The sequence below is a fragment of the Diaphorina citri genome, unplaced genomic scaffold (assembly GCF_000475195.1).
Source record: "Diaphorina citri unplaced genomic scaffold, Diaci psyllid genome assembly version 1.1 scaffold1575, whole genome shotgun sequence".
Classification (NCBI taxonomy): Eukaryota; Metazoa; Arthropoda; class Insecta; order Hemiptera; family Psyllidae; genus Diaphorina; species Diaphorina citri.
The window spans coordinates 3,657-24,619 of record NW_007379001.1 but is presented as its reverse complement, the minus strand read 5'-3'; the positions used below and the strand labels follow the sequence as shown (position 1 = coordinate 24,619).

Below are 20,963 nucleotides of genomic sequence, written 5' to 3'. Positions count from 1 at the left end.
GTATTCCAACTGTATAGCGAGCATTTTTGGTTAGTTATTAGCCGGGGAGGTTCCTACCTTGTAGTTATACACAAAGATGGAGCTCTCGCCGAACTTCATCGGGTTATCATTCTGATCCCCAATGATAACAGTAAGGATGCTGGTCCCAGTCATGGGGTTCTTGCCACTGTCGGTGATAGCGATGGGGATTTGGTACATCTTCTTCTCTTCGCGATCAAACATGGTGCGGGCATTCAGTTGATCTCCTGGAATAGAATGGAATAGGTTGGAATTTAGAATGGAATTAAAAATAAAAGGAATGAAAAAAAAAAAAAAAAAAATGTTTTTAAAGGAATTATAATTTTACAATGTCTATGAGTGTAGCGTACTTAAAAGGTGTAAAAAAAGGAATAAATTTGTTTGAACTGAATATCTTACAAATGACACTACCCCGTCACTCGGATTCAAACTGGTCCCCCAAAAGACGCAGGTCAAAAGAAAGAATTTGTACCAAATTTAATACAGGGTGTATGCCATCCTCGAATGTAACTGACTCTCTACTATCATGGAGTCTTACTGTAGAGTTGGCCAACCCTCTGCAAGACATCAATGGGAAACACCTAACCCAAAAGCTACTGAAGATCGCCCAGATCTTTAAGCTTAGTTAGGAACCGGCTTAATTCGTCCATACACAAAGAGCCCACTCTGAGGTGTTGGTGCAACCGCTCTAAAAGATGGCTTAAGCTTATACGAATCTACGAATACAGGGTGTATACTAAAGCTGTCGGCTAAGACAAAAAAGTCATGTTACGCCAACAGTTTGGGGATGAATTAGATGCAATATTCTTACCTCAATTCGCACTGTGAGCGTATAGTTGGACACGGTTTCATAGTCCAGTTGACTAGCCAGACGGATCTTAGCCTCATTGCCTTGAGTACTGAGGGCGAACGTATTCTTACTGTTGGTCTGTTCCGTTCTTCCTTTGACCAGGTTGAAGATGAGAGCCTCTTCATCAGTGTTGGATCTGAAATGGAAAGTAAACGAGAGATGATGAGGTCTATCAAGCACAAAATAGCTAGTCCAATTTATTTAGTTATTATTCAATATACGTATGTGCGGATTTTATCCTTCGTTTTTGGAAAGGCTGGCTTTTGCCTGTCCTGTCCTCCCCTCTTCGATTTCGGGGCGATAAGACCTCCGTTACAGCTCCCTCTATCAAACCTCTTAGGCCGGGGACCACAAATTGAGTTTAAACTCCGTTTTAACGGCTAATTTTTTGAAATGAACCAATCAGATGGCTTAATCCGAGACCCACATTCCAAATCAATTTTAAATTCTAAACTGGACTAATTAATTGTACATACATAATTTTAGTATTTTCAGCTTTTATCGGTTTTTGGTTTTTTCTTCTTTTACTATAATCTGGTATTGGACTTCTAATCATTCTACCGGGTAGTCTCAATTGAGACGTGAGGTCTATTCTACCCGTATTTCCGCTACCTATCGCGTATCGTTACAAACATTAATCCCATCTTTTCTCATATATGAACATCGATTATAAACGCAACATAACCTATAGAAAAGGGCAATTTAGAAATATCAATATGTCAGATACTGAAGATAATACTAGTACAGCATCAGTGGAAACAATGTTACCGAGAACATTAGCCTCTCCACTTCATATCAATACACAAAATACAATCGACTTAAGTCAAACCAGATCATCTCCACAAATATCTAATAGCGATGGGGATTTGGTACATCTTCTTCTCTTCGCGATCAAACATGGTGCGGGCATTCAGTTGATCTCCTGGAATAGAATGGAATAATAAAATAATATCCTCTTAAATGGAAGGTAACCACTAGGCGAGGTTAACACCGGAGGCGTTCTCTACCACCTATCCCTTAGAGCTCCATTATTAGGTCAGACCGAATATCAAATAAAATAAATTGTTCTCAAATAAATGAGGATAAAATTCCATGCCTCAGCTGGAATCGAACCCACACCCTCCTGTTTACGAGGTGAGCGTTTTGACCACTACACCACATTTAGAATGGAATAATAAAATAATATCCTCTTAAATGGAAGGTAACCACTAGGCGAGGTTAACACCGGAGGCGTTCTCTACCACCTAACCCTTAGAGCTCCATTATTAGGTCAGACCGAATATCAAATAAAATAGATCATGTTCTCAAATAAATGATAAAATTCCATGCCTCAGCTGGAATCGAACCCACGCCCTCCTGTTTACGAGGTGAGCGTTTTGACCACTACACCATAGAGGCAGGGAACTTCAATTATGCGCAGGTAAAATACGAACGTTTATTAGAGATGGAAACGGTGCACATATGATAATTTTGAATAAACATTACCAACAATATAAGCTAACCAAATAACACTTTTTCAGATTAGAATAGAATATGCCCTGTTTATAGTGCCAGAATGAGGCTAAAAAGTCCCCTTAATCCCGCAGTCTAAGAGTGCAATAGTCCTAAACAAAAATGGATGCGGCACACAAGGAATCAAGAAGAGACCGGCAGTCCAAGCATTTGAAGTTCAAAAGGTATTTCTACATCTAAGTACTCACCAATGATGCTAAACTTGGACCGAATATCATCGGAAGCTTCAGGTGCCATCTCAAATCTGAACGGTCCTCCATTTTCCTCCGAATCAATATCATTGGCCACCAGAGTGGTAATTGTACCCGGGCCTTTGTTTTCCGGCCACACGACAGGGCCCGTCTGTAAGAAAAAACACATGTGTGGTTAATGGAAACGAATAGCAGACAACAATTATATCATTGGCCACCAGAGTGGTAATTGTACCCGGGCCTTTGTTTTCCGGCCACACGACAGGGCCCGTCTGTAAGAAAAAACACATGTATTGTGTTGTTAATGGAAACGAATAGCAGACAACAATACTTAGATGAACAACGCATGTTTGAAATAGGTAGTTCATCTAACCATAATCGAGGCTTGGAATTTTATCATTTGGTTGAAAATTTGAACACAAAGATCTATTTTACTTCCAAGAAAAGCAGCAATAGCTAAGTTCCGAATTTTCACCAGACATAATTGGTTGCAACACTTTTGGTTCCTTACAAACTCCTATGAACGAGAGTCAATTATCTGATTGTCCTACCAAGGAGGCCAGCCAAGTTACTGTAGAAAAATACTGGGATGCTCGAGGAAGAATGACCTAAGAGTCAATACCACTTGAATTTTATCCTGAACGTATAATGTTTGTTCTCGGAACGGCTGGCTTTCTCCTATCCTGTCTTCCTTCTCTCTTCGATTTCTGGACGATAAGTCCTTAACAGTTATAGCTCCATCTATCAAACCTCTTGAGAATAAAATAAAATAATAATATTAATCTACTCACCATATCCAAGTAGGGGGCGTTGTCATTAATGTCGGTCAGATTGATGACAAAATCATGAATTCCACTTTGACCAGCACCATCCTCATCCTGAGCTCCAATGCGGACCTGGTAGCTGGGAATACCAGGCTTATCACGGTTCAATTTCTAGAGTAAACAACATCAGAGAAGTTAGAATTAATTGAAAGGGCACTTGTTGGCTTTCAAATAGTTTCAGTTAGTTAGATTTCCCTATTTTTACTTTTTTCAGTTAGTTTTCCTTGTTAAGGGAAGGTTTTGAACTTGTAAGTGAGGGATAAAAGTGTACCTTAACTCCATACACAAAAAGCCCACTCCGAGGGTTAGGTGTAGGGGCCCACGCGAATGTTAAGGCCCACCCTGTTGGACTGAGGGTCTTGACCTTGATCTCTAGCTGTGGCCGTCATGTTGAACTTGTAGCCCGGCCGTTTCTGAAACGCCAAACAAAATGGTGTCAAAAAATCAATAGAATAAGTTTTTGGGAACTTATTTTGGGAAAAACACTTGGTACCTACAACAATTCCAACATTAGATAAATGATTTGGTAGAAATAAGATCCCTTGTTTTCTTCTTCTTTAAAATTTTATTTTATTTTAAATGGCCATTTCGCCTGTTAAGGCATCGTCATGCGTCAGTGAAAGCCAAGAGTTATTTGATTTTTTTTTTTTTTTTGATCCTAATAAATAGGTAAATACAAATATGAAGATACAATAATTATCCCCTTTTTAATTCGTTTTATCTCATGGAGAATTTCATTACTGTTCATTTACTTCATTAGTGTGCATTATATTGCAACAAATTAATTGATTTGAAAATTTAATTAAATCAACGCTGCTCAACTTTTATTTCCCTCTGTGGCACTTTTGCCATTTTTCAACTTCAACATCCTGCCAAAGCAGATTCCATGGTATTTACCCACAGAAACCCATGTCATCCCCCTAACATGAGAGACAGACTCTTTGATTCTTGGAATTCATTCACCAAAAAATGGCAGAATTTCACTCAGAGGCCCTCTTCCAGATAATCATTGAAAATACATAAGTGGCCCGTGGCAGCAAGTATGGCAAAAAAATCATCTCTGTGCTGCCTCTGAGTGTACAGAGATGCATATACATAATAAAATACGACTAAACTGATTACTTACATCGATGGTATGTCCCAGATAAATGATCCCCGTGTTGGGATCGATGCGGAAGTATTTCATATCTGCAGGCGGATTGGCCTTCAGTTCGTACGTCACAATACTGTTCCTGCCATCGTCAATATCGGTGGCGGATATCCTCATAACTTCTCTGCCAACTTGAAGATCCTCGGGAACGAGCTCTTCGTAACTCTGCAAATGGAAATCAGACACGGAGGCATTTGGAATACATTATTTTTAATGACGTTATTTAATGTGATAGGATTCTCCTAAAGGAGCTCTTCCACCCAACCACAATTTTATATCAAAATAACTTTCATAATCATAACTCTATCGAGGTCCACGATGGACACTAGATTGAAATCAGTAATATCTACTTCGAAATGGCTTTCGACCTGAAAAGGTAATTGAGTTGAACTAATACAAATAGATGAAAAAACTTCAAGGTGAAAGAAATCAAGGGACCATTCCCTCTCCAAATAATTATAGAAAAAGTTAGAAAACACTTTGGGTGAGCTACTAGGAAAGATTAAAAAAAGCCAAAAATAACAAAAGTCCAACTCAAACAAGTGTAAACTACTTAGGCAAGGAAACCGAGAAATCCGAGAATGAAAACAAATTAACAAAAAGGGGAAACCGAAAAGGAAATTTTTTAGCAACAAATAAACACAAACAGTAATATATTTTTCTTTTTGGGAGGAGAAAAAAAACAAGCGTTTTGAACAAATTTCGGTGCTAATGTTAATAGATAGGGACGAGGGGAAAGGAAGGAAGAGGAATTGGGAGGGAAAGAGGGGAAGTGAATGGGAAGAGGACGAGAAGGAAAGAAGAAACACATAGAGTGAAATGAAGGATCTAGATTGATGGCACGAGATGTAATCAATCTTACTATCTTCGGGGCAAATAATCGAGTAACATGGGAAGAAATCTATCAGAGAGTGGGACGTTCAGTTGTTTCAGTTCAATAAACATAGACGAACGAAAAAGGACGGACGTCAAAAAGGTCCCGTTTAGGCCCACTAAAACGTTTTTTTGCGGCACTTTTAATATGACACAGTTCAATATTTTGTGTAAAAAGAAAAGGTTAATCCTTAAATGTACATCAATAGAACGTGTACAGGAGGATGCCATCTATCAGAGAGTGGGACGTTCAGTTGTTTCAGTTCAATAAACATAGACGAACGAAAAAGGACGGACGTCAAAAAGGTCCCGTTTAGCCCCACTAAAACGTTTTTTTGCGGCACTTTTAATATGACACAGTTCAATATTTTGTGTAGAAAGAAAAGGTTAATCCTTAAATGTACATCAATAGAACGTGTACAAGAGGATGCATGGGAAGAATGGGAGGGAAGGAGGTAATTTTTAAAGGCACGAGGGATTTTTACCTCCTTTCAACGCGGGGATTAATAAACTGTAAGAAAATACCCTCAGATGATGAGGGAATTTTTATCCGTACGTTAAACGTAAGTATGTAGGTAAGAGTCAGTGTGGGGAAATAGCGTGGAAAAGCAATACAATGTAAGAACTACGGGGGAAAATCGCTGAATAAAAAACATAGCATGCATCTTAAGAAAATCACAGTCTTCTATACGTGCTTGGATTCCATGAGCAGGTATACAAACTATATTTCATGAGCAGAGGTGTGAGAACTCTAAATACGAAATGTAAAAGTAGCTACAAACTACAAACATTCCTAGATTTAAGTAATAGGTACTCTATTCTCCCTCCCTCCTTATGCTTCACTTTTCAACCTCCCTTCCCCCCAACTAAGTATGTGTAAGATGTTTGTTAGGGAAATAATCGGTATAAAAACATTTCTTATTTACATAATATAGCTCCGTTGACTACTTGAAAACACAAAATACCTTTCTAACTACTCTAATGTCACAGTTGCAGATAATAAATCCTACACCTACGTAAACAATGTAAACATAGCAAAGGTCAGCTATGCACCTATTAAAAATACAGTGGGTGTAAAGAGGAATTGTACAATATTTTAATTACAATTGTACAGAGATACGAGTGAATTTCACCAATATTTGTTCAGTTCCTAGAAAGATATCAAGAACATCCCATCCGTGGCAGAAGCATTACTTGTACGGATGGGCATATCATTTATATGAATGTTTATGTTCTGTTGATTTGTTACTTTCTGTGTCTATTTGTAGGTATTATTAATAAATGAAAATTAAAACTGCCTGATAATTTCCATCTGATTTGTACAGGCTATTAAGCTAATAGGCTGGCTGTTAGGCGCTAAGAAGGAGGTTGGTGAAACCCACCCTTAGGAAGCTAGGGCTTAGGGGTACCTACCTACTTCGAATATACTTAGATAGCATGAAAAAAATTCAGACTAACAACAGTTGTGAGGACAATTAAGAGCGAAGTGAGAACTCTAAATACGAAATGTAAAAGTAGCTACAAACTACAAACATTCCTAGATTTAAGTAATAGGTACTCTATTCTCCCTCCCTGCTTCTGCTTCACTTTTCAACCTCCCTTTTCCCCCAACTAAGATGTTTGTTAGGGAAATAATCGGTATAAAAACCATTGTTTACATAATATAGCTCCGTTGACTACTTGAAAACACAAAATACCTTTCTAGCTACTCTAATGTCACAGTTGCAGATAATAAATCCTACACCTACGTAAACAATGTAAACATAGCGAAGGTCAGCTATGCACCTATTAAAAATACAGTGGGTGTAAAGAGGAATTGTACAATATTTTAATTAAAAAATTTACAGAGATACGGGTGAATTCCACCAATATTTGTTCAGTTCCTAGAAAGATATCAAGAACATCCCATCCGTGGCAGAAGCATTACTTTTACGGATGGGCATATCATTTATATGAATGTTTATGTTCTGTTGATTTGTTACTTTCTGTGTCTATTTGTATTATTAATAAATGAAAATTAAAACTGCCTGATAATTTCCATCTGATTTGTACAGGCTGTTAAGCTAATAGGCTGGCTGTTAGGCGCTAAAAAGGAGGTTGGTGAAATCCACCCTTAGGAAGAGGGCTTAGGGGTACCTACCTACTTCGAATATACTTAGATAGCATGAAAAAAAAATTCAGACTAACAACAGTTGTGAGGACAATTAAGAGCGAGAAAAAGCGACATTAAAGAGAATAAATAGGAAATACAGAAAACAGATAAAGGAAGAAAAAAAGCAGGAAATAGGACAAAGTTTACGACAGACTTTTGGCTCTTGGAACATTTCTAATTAAAATAATAGGAAAGTTTCGCACCAAGATTGTTTCGTTACACATTTATACAGGGTGTTTAATACGGAATTAACTTTTCAATCAAAGGCCAAAGCCCTTTTGAAAAAAAAAGAAAATAATTGAAGAGCGATTATTTTACCGCTCGCCCATTGGCTGCAGGGTTTACATAAATGAGAATATGTATATGTTACCGACATTCTATAGAATGCCTAATGTGACCAAAATTGAACAGGCAATTCGTGAAGTTAATCCCATTTCACAATTACCCTAGGCATTTATTAGAATGCCAAACAATGTTTTAGGCAAAGTCTATAATAATTTGACAGGGACAAAAGTCGTGTGTGAAGACTACGGAACGTTCTCTACAGGGTATAATCACTATATTAGGATTCTAAAGGACCCGGTACAAATGTGTTCGGAAACTTTGTCAAGCACTTACATAAGTCAGGTTTTCATTTGGCATGCACTGAAGTAAAAGTTTATTCCCCACTGCCGTGTTCTAACAGATGAAAATATAACGAGTGATGAGTAGTGCACGCGAAAGTAGAGCAAGAGTGTCAAAAAGACAAAAGAAGAAGAGTTGGAAGAAATATTAGTTACAAATACGACTTTAGGTTTAGAAATAAATAATAATGATTAGAAACTCTACAAAGTTATGTGCAAACTCCTGAAAACTGAAAAGTCTGGAAGAAGAGTTGGAAGAAATATTAGTTACAAATACGACTTTAGGTTTAGAAATAAATAATAATGATTAGAAACTCTACAAAGTTATGTACAAACTCCTGAAAACTTGAAAAGTCTGAAAAAAGTTCCAAGTAAAAATTATCGAAAAAAAAACTTCATGCTAATAATTCGATGGTCTCATCAGATTTTTCGGTCATCTGCCAAGCACTGGATTTTCACCTAATTTAGCGGTGACAAAAAATGTAGGTACATACCACAATGACATCCAATAAAGGACCTAAATTTCACATGAACTTCATGCTAATAATTCGATGGTCTCATCAGATTTTTCGGTCATCTGCCAAGCACTGAATTTTCACCTAATTTAGCGGTGACAAAAAATGTAGGTACATACCACAATAACATCCAATAAAGGACCTAAATTTCACATACAAATAAAAAGGAAAGCATGCTCACCAAAGGACATAAAATTAGCCTCTATTTCACATGCAAATAGTGTCAAATGAAACATGCACCAATGAAAGGCCAAATAGACCAGTGAGGTTAATACCTGAGGGATGTATCCACGGTAGGACTTAAGGTTAGCAAAACACAAAACAAATAGGCGTACTTAGAATGATAATATACATTTATCTTGCACTAATCCCAGACTATTTATCATGTGCTATTTGTACATACCTTGCTATGTGCGTCACATACACCGACGCGCACTCAACTTTTCAGCTTTTTTCTCCACGCTTTTACATTTTACTTAACTCGACATCTTTATAATGCTTTATAGCATTTGTTAGCTTAGGTCAAAGCTCAAAGCTTTTACCGAGGCAACATCGAGGTGAAAAAGTGAAAATTTCGTCATTTCACACTTTTGCGGATGACAGTAAAGTAGATAAGTATTTGACTATCTTGAACCACATTCTTTAAATATGTAAATACTACCTGAAGTCTAATTATTTTACTTTCTATTAGGTACATATAAAAATAGTGCAGTTGTATATTTTGCATCAAGGCCGTTTGTTTCCGGAGGCTTGTATCCCTTGTTCTGCACTTAGTCTCTGACTATAGGATCTTAGGATGTAAGTCCTACCCTCTTACCTGTATCACTTCTGTATCTTTGGGTTGTGCTTCCTTCACTGTGGGTTTGTAGCTCAGACATTTGTCGAAAAAGGGTTTGTGATTATCCTGGATCGTTAGGGAGGATGTCGTCGACTGAATCTGAAACAAGAGACAAGATAACTTTTTATTAGGACACAAGATCTGTGTGAACCGTGTTCAGTTGTTCACAATATTGGAATGATGGCCCAAAAAAGTTCAATTAGAAATATTAGAATACTTCATTATTTGGAATGAAAGGTCCGATAAGTGTCGAGGAAGTGCTGAACTAAAGCTGATTTTATTATTCTATTAACAAATAGAAATAGAGCAGAGATGGGGAGGGAAGAACCTAACATATTTCTCTGTTACAGAGAAGTAAAATAAAACGTCGTCCTTCTTTTGAAAAAACTTGAAAATAAATTAATTAAATTAATTTAAAGTTTATTCATAAAATTACAATTAAAAGTCTTTTATATTTTTTATACTCAATTAATTCAAAGTTGCGCTGAAGAAATGAAATTCAGTAAAAACTTTGGAATTCTTCTACTGTTGAGAGAAAGAAGGAACTTCTTTTCTATTTACATTTTGAAAAACCGAAAATTCCGAGTTTCATTTTTCTTCTGAAATGGCAATGAAGGAGGAGAACGTATTGAAGGAAAAGCAGAAAGAACGCCTTTAGAAAGAAAAGAGTTTCTGTTATTCTTATTTCACCTTCTCTAGGGCTTCCTTTTACACTACAGCTGGCCTCATTCTTCTATCATGGTTGAGAATTTTAGATTCCCTCTCTTCTACCTACTCTCTGCTCTGACGAACAAAATTCGCACAATAAATATTTTGAATTCGACAGAAACGAAAAACGTTATAAAATAAATAATTTCCTTGTCGAAATTCTTTTTATTCAGAAATTTTCTTCTTCAAATGTCGGAGGAGTGCGAAACACTTCTTTGTTGTTGTGTTGGAAAATCATCTTCTTAACTTGGTAAAACGAAATGATGTTAAAAACTCTGTAATTGGAAGATTCTACTCTCTGCTCTGACGAACAAAATTCGCACAATAAATATTTTGAATTCGACAGAAACGAAAAACGTTATAAAATAAATAATTTCTTTGTCGAAATCCTTTTTATTCAGAAATATTTTCTTCTTCAAATGTCGGAGGAGTGCGAAATACTTCTTTGTTGTTCTGTTGGAAAATCATCTTCTCCTTAACTTGATAGAACGAAATGATGTTAAATACTCTGTAATTGAAAGAGATGTACAATATATAGCTATGTAAGTATGTATGTAGGTAATATAGGAATGAATGTTATCAAAGACTCGATAATCAAAACAATAATCACAGCGTCACATTGAATCGTTGAAAGCAATTGAATTTTTGGCATTTGGGACACACCTACTGTACTTCTAAAGCACGGGTCACCAACCTTTTATGGGTCGCGAGCTACTTAGATGACTAAGAGCTAAAGAGACCCTTGGTGAGCTACCTTTTTAAGAGTTACTCTCAAATTGTACGACTGTCGGCGAGCTACCAGGAAACCTCTCGCGAGCTACCTAAAGCTCGCTCATACTCTCAAATTGTACGACTGTCGGCGAGCTACCAGAAAACCTCTCGCGAGCTACCTAAAGCTCGCTCGCGATCGATGGGTTGGTGATAATACAAAAGGGGTTTGAGGTTAACCTAGGTCATGTAATCTGTACTTGCAGGGTAGTTTCTTACTAGGGATAACAGTGCAGTCTCTACCTCACCTCACCACACCACAGTCCAGGATTTTCCAGTCTGAAATTCATAGTTTGGGCGAAATAAAGAGCACAACCTTAGATGACTAAGAGCTAAAGAGACCCTTGGTGAGCTACCTTTTTAAGAGTTACTCTCAAATTGTACGACTGTCGGCGAGCTACCAGAAAACCTCTCGCGAGCTACCTAAAGCTCGCTCGTCAAAGCTCAAAGCTTTTACCGAGGCAACATCGAGGTGAAAAAGTGAAAATTTCGTCATTTCACACTTTTGCGGATGACAGTAAAGTAGATAAGTATTTGACTATCTTGAACCACATTCTTTAAATATGTAAATACTACCTGAAGTCTAATTATTTTACTTTCTATTAGGTACATATAAAAATAGTGCAGTTGTATATTTTGCATCAAGGCCGTTTGTTTCCGGAGGCTTGTATCCCTTGTTCTGCACTTTCAAAGCTCAAAGCTTTTACCGAGGCAACATCGAGGTGAAAAAGTGAAAATTTCGTCATTTCACACTTTTGCGGATGACAGTAAAGTAAGTATTTGACTATCTTGAACCACATTCCCTAAATATGTAAATACTGCCTGAAAGCCTGAAGTCTAATTATTTTACTTTCTATTAGGTACATATAAAAATAGTGCAGTTGTATATTTTGCATCAAGGCTGTTTGTTTCCGGAGGCTTGTATCCCTTGTTCTGCACTGTATTAGGTACATATAAAAATAGTGCAGTTGTATATTTTGCATCAAGGCCGTTTGTTTCCGGAGGCTTGTATCCCTTGTTCTGCACTTAAGTCTCTGACTATAGGATCTTAGGATATCTATTAGGTACATATAAAAATAGTGCAGTTGTATATTTTGCATCAAGGCTGTTTGTTTCCGGAGGCTTGTATCCCTTGTTCTGCACTTAGTCTCTGACTATAGGATCTTAGCATGTAAGTCCTACCCTCTTACCTGTATCACTTCTGTATCTTTGGGTTGTGCTTCCTTCACTGTGGGTTTGTAGCTCAGACATTTGTCGAAAAAGGGTTTGTGATTATCCTGGATCGTTAGGGAGGATGTCGTCGACTGAATCTGAAACAAGAGACAAGATAACTTTTTATTAGGACACAAGATCTGTGTGAACCGTGTTCAGTTGTTCACAATATTGGAATGATGGCCCAAAAAAGTTCAATTAGAAATATTAGAATACTTCATTATTTGGAATGAAAGGTCCGATAAGTGTCGAGGAAGTGCTGAACTAAAGCTGATTTTATTATTCTATTAACAAATAGAAAAATACTTCATTATTTGGAATGAAAGGTCCGATAAGTGTCGAGGAAGTGCTGAACTAAAGCTGATTTTATTATTCTATTAACAAATAGATTAGAGCAGAGATGGGGAGGGAAGAACCTAACATATTTCTCTGTTACAGAGAAGTAAAATAAAACGTCGTCCTTCTTTTGAAAAAACTTGAAAATAAATTAATTAAATTAATTTAAAGTTTATTCATAAAATTACAATTAAAAGTCTTTTATATTTTTTATACTCAATTAATTCAAAGTTGCGCTGAAGAAATGAAATTCAGTAAAAACTTTGGAATTCTTCTACTGTTGAGAGAAAGAAGGAACTTCTTTTCTATTTACATTTTGAAAAACCGAAAATTCCGAGTTTCATTTTTCTTCTGAAATGGCAATGAAGGAGGAGAACGTATTGAAGGAAAAGCAGAAAGAACGCCTTCAGAAAGAAAAGAGTTTCTGTTATTCTTATTTCACCTTCTCTAGGGCTTCCTTTTACACTACAGCTGGCCTCATTCTTCTATCATGGTTGAGAATTTTAGATTCCCTCTCTTAAGAATCAAAAGGTATTGATGCTGTCTGCCAATTGAATTATGACCCAACCTACGGACAAATGTCATTTGAAAATGAATACATTGGTCATGCATTCATGCAGGTAAATGGTTGGATTATATGCAAGCTTTCTATACCTATAACATCAGGCATTGAGAATTTTTATGTACAATAGAAAAACGTTATAAAATAAATAATTTCCTTGTCGAAATTCTTTTTATTCAGAAATATTTTCTTCTTCAAATGTCGGAGGAGTGCGAAACACTTCTTTGTTGTTGTGTTGGAAAATCATCTTCTTAACTTGGTAGAACGAAATGATGTTAAATACTCTGTAATTGGAAGAGGTTGAAGATTGAAAAGAAAAACGTTATAAAATAAATAATTTCCTTGTCGAAATTCTTTTTATTCAGAAATATTTTCTTCTTCAAATGTCGGAGGAGTGCGAAATACTTCTTTGTTGCTCTGTTGGAAAATCATCTTCTCCTTAACTTGATAGAACGAAATGATGTTAAATACTCTGCAATTGGAAGAGGTTGAAGATGAAGATTGAAATTTTAAAGGAGAGGTACAAAATAATGATCAAATACAAAAGGGGTTTGAGGTTAACCTAGGTCATGTAATCTGTACTTGCAGGGTAGTTTCTTACTAGGGATAACAGTGCAGTCTCTACCCTACCTCACCACAGTCCAGGATTTTCCAGTCTGAAATTCATAATTTGGGCGAAATAAAGAGCACAAAATTGCAAGTAAGCACTGTGCAAGGCTCAAATGTAAATAAAAATAAAATTCCCAACCTCCAATCTCTATTTTAACTTTCATTCTCAGGATGAATCACTTTCGCACTCTTTCTCTTTTGAATTTCTCTTTCTCTTTTTTTGCGATCACTTCTTCTCCTTCAAATTCTATCCCTCGATTTTCCCACTTTCTCATCCATCACCTATAGACTTTTTTTCTTCCCTCATCTGCTCTTTTACAAAACATTTTTCTCCTACTCCTTCAGAAGTACTTCTCTCTCCTCCCTTCATAGGTACTTCTCTCTCCTCCCTTCATAAGTACTTCTCTCTCCTCCCTTCATAGGTACTTCTCTCTCCTCCCTTCATAAGTACTTCTCTCTCCTCCCTTCATAAGTACTTCTCTCTCCTCCCTTCATAAGTACTTCTCTCTCCTCCCTTCATAAGTACTTCTCTCTCCTCCGTTCATAAGTACTTCTCTCTCCTCCGTTCATAAGTACTTCTCTCTCCCTTCATAAGTACCTCTCTCCTTCCTTCATAAGTACTTCTCTTCTCCCTTCATAAGTACTTCTCTCTCTTTCCTTCATAAGTACTTCTCTCCTCCGTCGGAATGTAAATAAAAATAAAATTCCCAACCTCCAATCTCTATTTTAACTTTCATTCTCAGGATGAATCACTTTCGCACTCTTTCTCTTTTTAATTTCTCTTTCTCTTTTTTCAGGTTTGAGGTTAACCTAGGTCATGTAATCTGTACTTGCAGGGTAGTTTCTTACTAGGGATAACAGTGCAGTCTCTACCCTACCTCACCTCACCACAGTCCAGGATTTTCCAGTCTAAAATTCATAGTTTGGGCGAAATAAAGAGCACAAAATTGCAAGTAAGCACTGTGCAAGGCTCAAATGTAAATAAAAATAAATTTCCCAACCTCTATTTTAACTTTCATTCTCAGGATGAATCACTTTCGCACTCTTTCTCTTTTGAATTTCTCTTTCACTTTTTTTGCGATCACTTCTTCTCCTTCACATTCTATCCCTCGATTTTCCCACTTTCTCATCCATCACCTATAGACTTTTTTTCTTCCCTCATCTGCTCTTTTACAAAACATTTTTCTCATACTCCTTCAGAAGTACTTCTCTCTCCTCCCTTCATAAGTACTTCTCTCTCCTCCCTTCAGAAGTACTTCTCTCTCCTCCCTTCATAAGTACTTCTCTCTCCTCCCCTCATAAGTACTTCTCTCTCCTCGCTTCATAAGTACTTCTCTCTCCTCGCTTCATAAGTACTTCTCTCTCTTTCCTTCATAAGTACTTCTCTCTCCTCCCTTCACAAGTATTTCTCTCTCCTTCCTTCATAAGTACTTCTCTCTCCTCCCTTCATAAGTACTTCTCTCTCCCTTCATAAGTACCTCTCTCCTTCCTTCATAAGTACTTCTCTCCTCCCTTCAGAAGTATTTCTCTCTCTTTCCTTCAGTTGGTGATCCCTGTTCTAAAGCATCAAAAATGTTATTTGAAGCCAATTGTATGTTTGGCTTGTGGGACATACTGTATTTCTTCCATAATCATATTGATAAAAATGTTATGGATATACCCTATACCTACTGTGTACTCAATGATTTCGAAGTGAAAACAAATTGAGACAGAATACACAACGCTAATAGAATATGATAAGCATTGTACCACCCGCTACTCATATAACGCTAAAGATAAGAATTAACCCTATGCGAGAAGTTTCTGAGCTAATAGGATCTTTCTTCTAGGGCCGACGGGCCGGGCACTCTTGTTCAGTCACAGTTTTGAAAATTGAGAAATGATAAGCATTGTACCACCCGCTACTCATATAACGCTAAAGATAAGAATTAACCCTATGCGAGAAGTTTCTGAGCTAATAGGATCTTTGTTCTAGGGCCGACGGGCCGGGCACTCTTGTTCAGTCACAGTTTTGAAAACTGAGAACTTTTTCTGCCACACAAGTTCATTTTGCCCGGCAGGCATAACTGTTTATGCAAAACTGAATGTGAGTGGCCAGCCTGAAATCAAGAGGTACCAAAAGAAAGGGTTGTCATTTCAACCACATCCTCTTGTCCTCACGAGGCTGAATTTATCCCGAAATAGTCAACACCAAGTGATCGCCTGCGAATGTGTGTTCGAGTATAACTCAGTTATATGAAATAGCGTTAGAGTATCAGTTAGAATTTAGATGAAGTAGTGTTAGTGTATCAAAGGGCTAACATATTATTGTTTACACACATGTCATTAGGACTATCATTGTATCATTATGCCCCTAAACACAACGTGGGCAAAAAAGAGTCCACAGAAAAATGTGAGTCATATAAAAAAAAGAGTCCATACTTTTCCACATTTGACGGAATTTTACGACATCACAGAGCAATAGTATTTTCTCGTTAATTGCTGAAAGCAACTTATGAAATAGAGATGATTTGGGGGTTAATGTTGTTTTTCTGCGAACAGCAACAAAGTTTTTTGCCATTATTACTATTGATAATTTGATTTGATACCCAACAAAACATTCGGGTGAAAGAACCATACTTGCTGTTTAGGCTGGAACTTGGCCTATCGCACTACCCTGCGCCTCATATTGATATTTTCTGACATATGTGACTTGCCTGATAAGATAAGAGTCTTATTAGGGGTATTAGTCATTTATTATGAGTCGTGTTTGCCCAGTAAAGTATGTGACAGTATATTCTGATGGTGTGTAAACAGTATGATATTTCTCGTCGATATGCCTTATAGAGAGAATAAGCTTTGATAAGAAGTCAATTTAGAGTCCATTTTTGGAATTTTCATAAGTACTTCTCTCTCCTCCCTTCATAAGTACCTCTCTCCTTCCTTCATAAGTACTTCTCTTCTCCCCTCATAAGTACTTCTCTCTCCTCCCTTCATAAGTACTTCTCTCTCCTCCCTTCATAAGTACTTCTCTCTCCTCCCTTCATAAGTACCTCTCTCCTCCCTTCATAAGTACTTCTCTCTCCTCCCTTCATAAGTACTTCTCTCTCCTCCCCTCATAAGTACTTCTCTCTCCTCCCTTCATAAGTACTTCTCTCTCCTCCCTTCATAAGTACTTCCCTCTCCTCCCTTCATAAGTACTTCTCTCTCCTCCCTTCATAAGTACTTCTCTCTCCTCCCTTCATAAGTACCTCTCTCCTTCCTTCATAAGTACTTCTCTTCTCCCCTCATAAGTACTTCTCTTCTCCCTTCATAGGTACTTCTCTTCTCCCTTCATAGGTACTTCTCTCTCTTCCCTTCATAAGTACTTCTCTCTCCCTTCATAAGTACCTCTTTCACATTCTCAACCTCTTTCTCACCCTATTGTTTGTTTAAGCAAGTTTTACGGAAAGTTGTTGCATTAAGGTTTTCTCCCTCCCAGTCTCTCAAGTTCCGAAACGCTTTAATTGCTACTGATGGATAAGAAGACAAAGAAAAGCTTTCTGGAAATCAAATTAAATAATTACCCCCCCGCCTCGGTTCTTTTCCTTGGGGAATCCTTCATTAGTATTGCTTTCTTAATAATAATAAAAAAAATACATCTTCTTTCTTGATTTAAATATATATTTTAAATGGTTTATGATTTTTTTCCTCAATGATCTTCAAATAGACGTATTCCCAAGGTCAACTTAGCTCGTATACTTACCACTCTATCGAACATGGGCTCATTGTCGTTGATATCCTCCACTGTTATCTTCATTGTACACGCGTCTGATAGTTGGGGGGTGCCATTGTCTTCAGCTATCACCGTAATGTAGATCTCCTTCTCTCTCTCCGGATCGTCTCTGTCCAGCGCCTGAACTCGTATGTCTGTCTGGTAGATTGAGTTAAGTTGTATCAAGGAGGATGAAGATCAGGCCCTATTCCACGAAGGATTCCTTTGTACACACTACTCATTCGAAAATTTAGACAAATAGTATGTACCGAGAACAGCCCAAGTTGCAACAAGAGGGACTCGTTTTGTTAGAAACGCTGCGTTAGGTACACGTTGCGTTGGTAAATACATAGTAGCTACCTACAAATAAGTAAATAGTACACATAAATCTGTATCAGTTGTACCACCATTATAAATTACAGTAGCCTCGTATGTCTGTCTGGTAGATTGAGTTAAGTTGTATCAAGGAGGATGAAGATCAGGCCCTATTCCACGAAGGATTCCTTTGTACACATTACTCATTCGAAAATTTAGACAAATAGTATGTACTGAGAACAGCCCAAGTTGCAACAAGAGGGCAAAAGGGACTCGCTTTGTTAGAAACGCTGCGTTAGGTACACGTTGCGTTGGTAGCAAAAAATAGGTAAATAGTACACATAAATCTGTATCAGTTGTACCGCCATTATAAATTACAGTAGCTTAGCCCCCAGTGTATAATACCTACATATAATTAGGATTGTGTCTGGGTTAAACTTGACAATTGCTTTCTGCCAGAACGGATTTCTTGCCGTTTGAAAACATGAAGGCGAAATTGAGTGCGAGAGAATTTCACTCGTATGTCTGTCTGATAGATTGAGTTAAGTTGTATCAAGGAGGATGAAGATCAGGCCCTATTTCACGAAGGATTCCTTTGTACACAACTACACACTACTCATTCGAAAATTTAGACAAATAGTATGTACCGAGAACAGCCCAAGTTGCAACAAGAGGGCAAAGGGACTCGTTTTGTTAGAAACGCTGCGTTAGGTACACGTTGCGTTGGTAGCTACAAATAGGTAAATAAAACTTGACAATGTGGCTTCCTCTTGGCATAATAATTGGACGCCCCCCAACATTCGACAAAACCACTACTTGCTATAGTTGCCTGGTTGCCTACTGTTTCGCGGTCATTTTATTATTCTTTCTCCAGTTTAGAAAAATTAAAATAATTGTTTCCTTGATGGTCTCCTCTCTCGCTGATAAGTTGCAGGTAACTTCTGAGTACACTATTAGAAGTCATTGCACTTGTGATTTCATATCCTCATGTAGCTATTCTTCAGCTGATGTTTTTGACTTTCAACACTGTTTTCTTTGTGATATAGGAAATGTATGTTGAGGAAATCCAAATATCGCCGGTAATGATATCATAATGCACACCTTAGGTACCGTTAAAATGTCGCCTATCCTTCATATTTCATACGTTCATGAGGAATTAGAAGTATTGAAAACGGCTTCTCTTCTCTAATTAAAATGAACTGATTAAATAAATATCCTCATGTAGCTATTCTTCAGCTGATGTTTTTGACTTTCAACACAGTTTTCTTTGTGATATAGGAAGTGTATGTTGAGGAAATCGAAACATCGCCGGTAATGATATCATAATGCACACTTTAGGTACCGTTAAAACGTCGCCTATCCTTCATGTTTCATACCTTCATGAGGAATTAGAAGTATTGAAAACGTCTTCTCCAAAGGTTTTCAAATACTTGAAAAAAGGCCTTTAAACGAAAATCGAGTATTATGCCAGCAGGTCGAATGAAATGCTGACCCGTTTTCAGACTGCCTCACAGATTCACGTAATCTGAAGAGCAATGCGTCAATAAAGACTTACTTAAGTTTATGAAGAGCTGATGGTGCCTGCAATACACGCACAATATAATTCTTCAGGTCATTAGTGACCATTACAATATTATTCAGTGATAAGCACGCATCAGAAGTGAATCAAAACACCATCCGTATGAAGTTTTCAACAGTCATCGTAGAATCATCAGTTTGGGATTTGGTGACGCTTGTTAACCGCCGAGAGAGCCTAATTGCTTTTCCCGTGACCAATTCAACTCTGTCGCCAAGGAGGGGGTAAGATTGGGTGAACGAACTGAAGCTGAAGATGACAGATCTGAAGAAGTATGTACATATGTGTGAGGCTCAAAACACCATCCGTATGAAGTTTTCAACAGTCATCGTAGAATCATCAGTTTGGGATTTGGTGACGCTTGTTAACCGCCGAGAGAGCTTAATTGCTTTTCCCGTGACCAATTCAACTCTGTCGCCAAGGAGGGATAAGATTGGGTGAACGAACTGAAGCTGAAGATGACAGATCTGAAGAAGTATGTACATATGTGTGAGGTATGTTACCTGTGACGATTGGATTGCTAGATATGGCATATGTGAGACCGTGTAATGGACATTGCTAAAGACACTCTCTCTCCCAGCTGTTCCTCTTCATATCGATAGTGACAGTTCAACATGTCTCTCTTGTTCTAACATGATACAAAACTTGTACAACAAACACATACAAACTTCATAACTTTGTTGCACAGGGTGGCCATCAAACCTTCCCTAGAACTTTTGACCTAATTATTATTATTATTTTTTTTTTTTGTCAACACGTACACTTCCCCCTTCATCCCATAGTCCCCTACTCCTTCCCCACTTCCTATTCAAGTATTCATCTCTCCCCCTCCTACTCTACTGTTCTTCACCCTGGTTGCACGGTAGACGAGAAGTGCCGAACCCTCAAACTTTGTATTAGTGGTTGACCCGTCCTTTGTACGGGATCAGCGTGGCATAAGAGTCATAACTTTGAGGTGCTGCCATTTTGAATCGGTATAGAATATGACAAACTTAAATAGCCTATGTCACCCTCAGTACTCTTCTCAACAACCACAAAAAAATTTCATCAAAATCGGTCAAGGCCTTGCTATGTGCGTCACATACACCGACGCGCACTCAACTTTTCAGCTTTTTTCTCCACGCTTTTACATTTTACTTAACTCGACATCTTTATTAGCAGAAGCTTGCTTAAAGCTTAGTTAAAGAGATATCTCACAAAAGCGCAGTAAGAACACGCTTTTTTAACCACCAAGTACCGCGTGCGACATTAATAGTCGGGTACACCGGTAAAACACAGGTACAAAAAATACAACATGCTTTTCATTATTATTATTTCATTTGTAAACAGATTTACAGGGTGTCCCAATGGGGAGGAGATTGGGCAGTATTAAGATTCTACTTTGGTTTCACAAGAGTTTTGTGAAAACATTTCTACAAACTCTTTTTAGAGGTTCGATAGAGGGAACTGTAACTGATAAGGTCCCGAAATTGAAGAGAGAAGAAACACAGGATAGGAGAAATCAAGCCGTTGCGAGAACAAACATTATCCCATCTGGATAAAATCCGAAGGCATTCTCAACATAGAAAGGAAAAAAAAAAAAAAAAAAACTAAAGAGA

The 20,963-nt window shown here is 37.6% G+C and overlaps 1 protein-coding gene across 1 annotated transcript in view; it reads right to left on the bottom strand.

Annotated features, from left to right (window-relative positions):
- LOC103516465 (DE-cadherin) overlaps window positions 1–20,963 on the bottom strand; it is a gene marked incomplete at its 5' end in the record, with an annotated part of 35,473 nt that overhangs the window by 13,703 nt on the left and 807 nt on the right. The window contains 6 exons of the mRNA XM_026828858.1: window positions 58–245; window positions 2,569–2,722; window positions 3,363–3,506; window positions 3,719–3,808; window positions 4,522–4,710; window positions 17,466–17,615. Of these exons, the coding sequence (XP_026684659.1) occupies window positions 58–245; window positions 2,569–2,722; window positions 3,363–3,506; window positions 3,719–3,808; window positions 4,522–4,710; window positions 17,466–17,615 (915 nt within the window). The remainder of the gene's footprint in view (window positions 1–57; window positions 246–2,568; window positions 2,723–3,362; window positions 3,507–3,718; window positions 3,809–4,521; window positions 4,711–17,465; window positions 17,616–20,963) is intronic.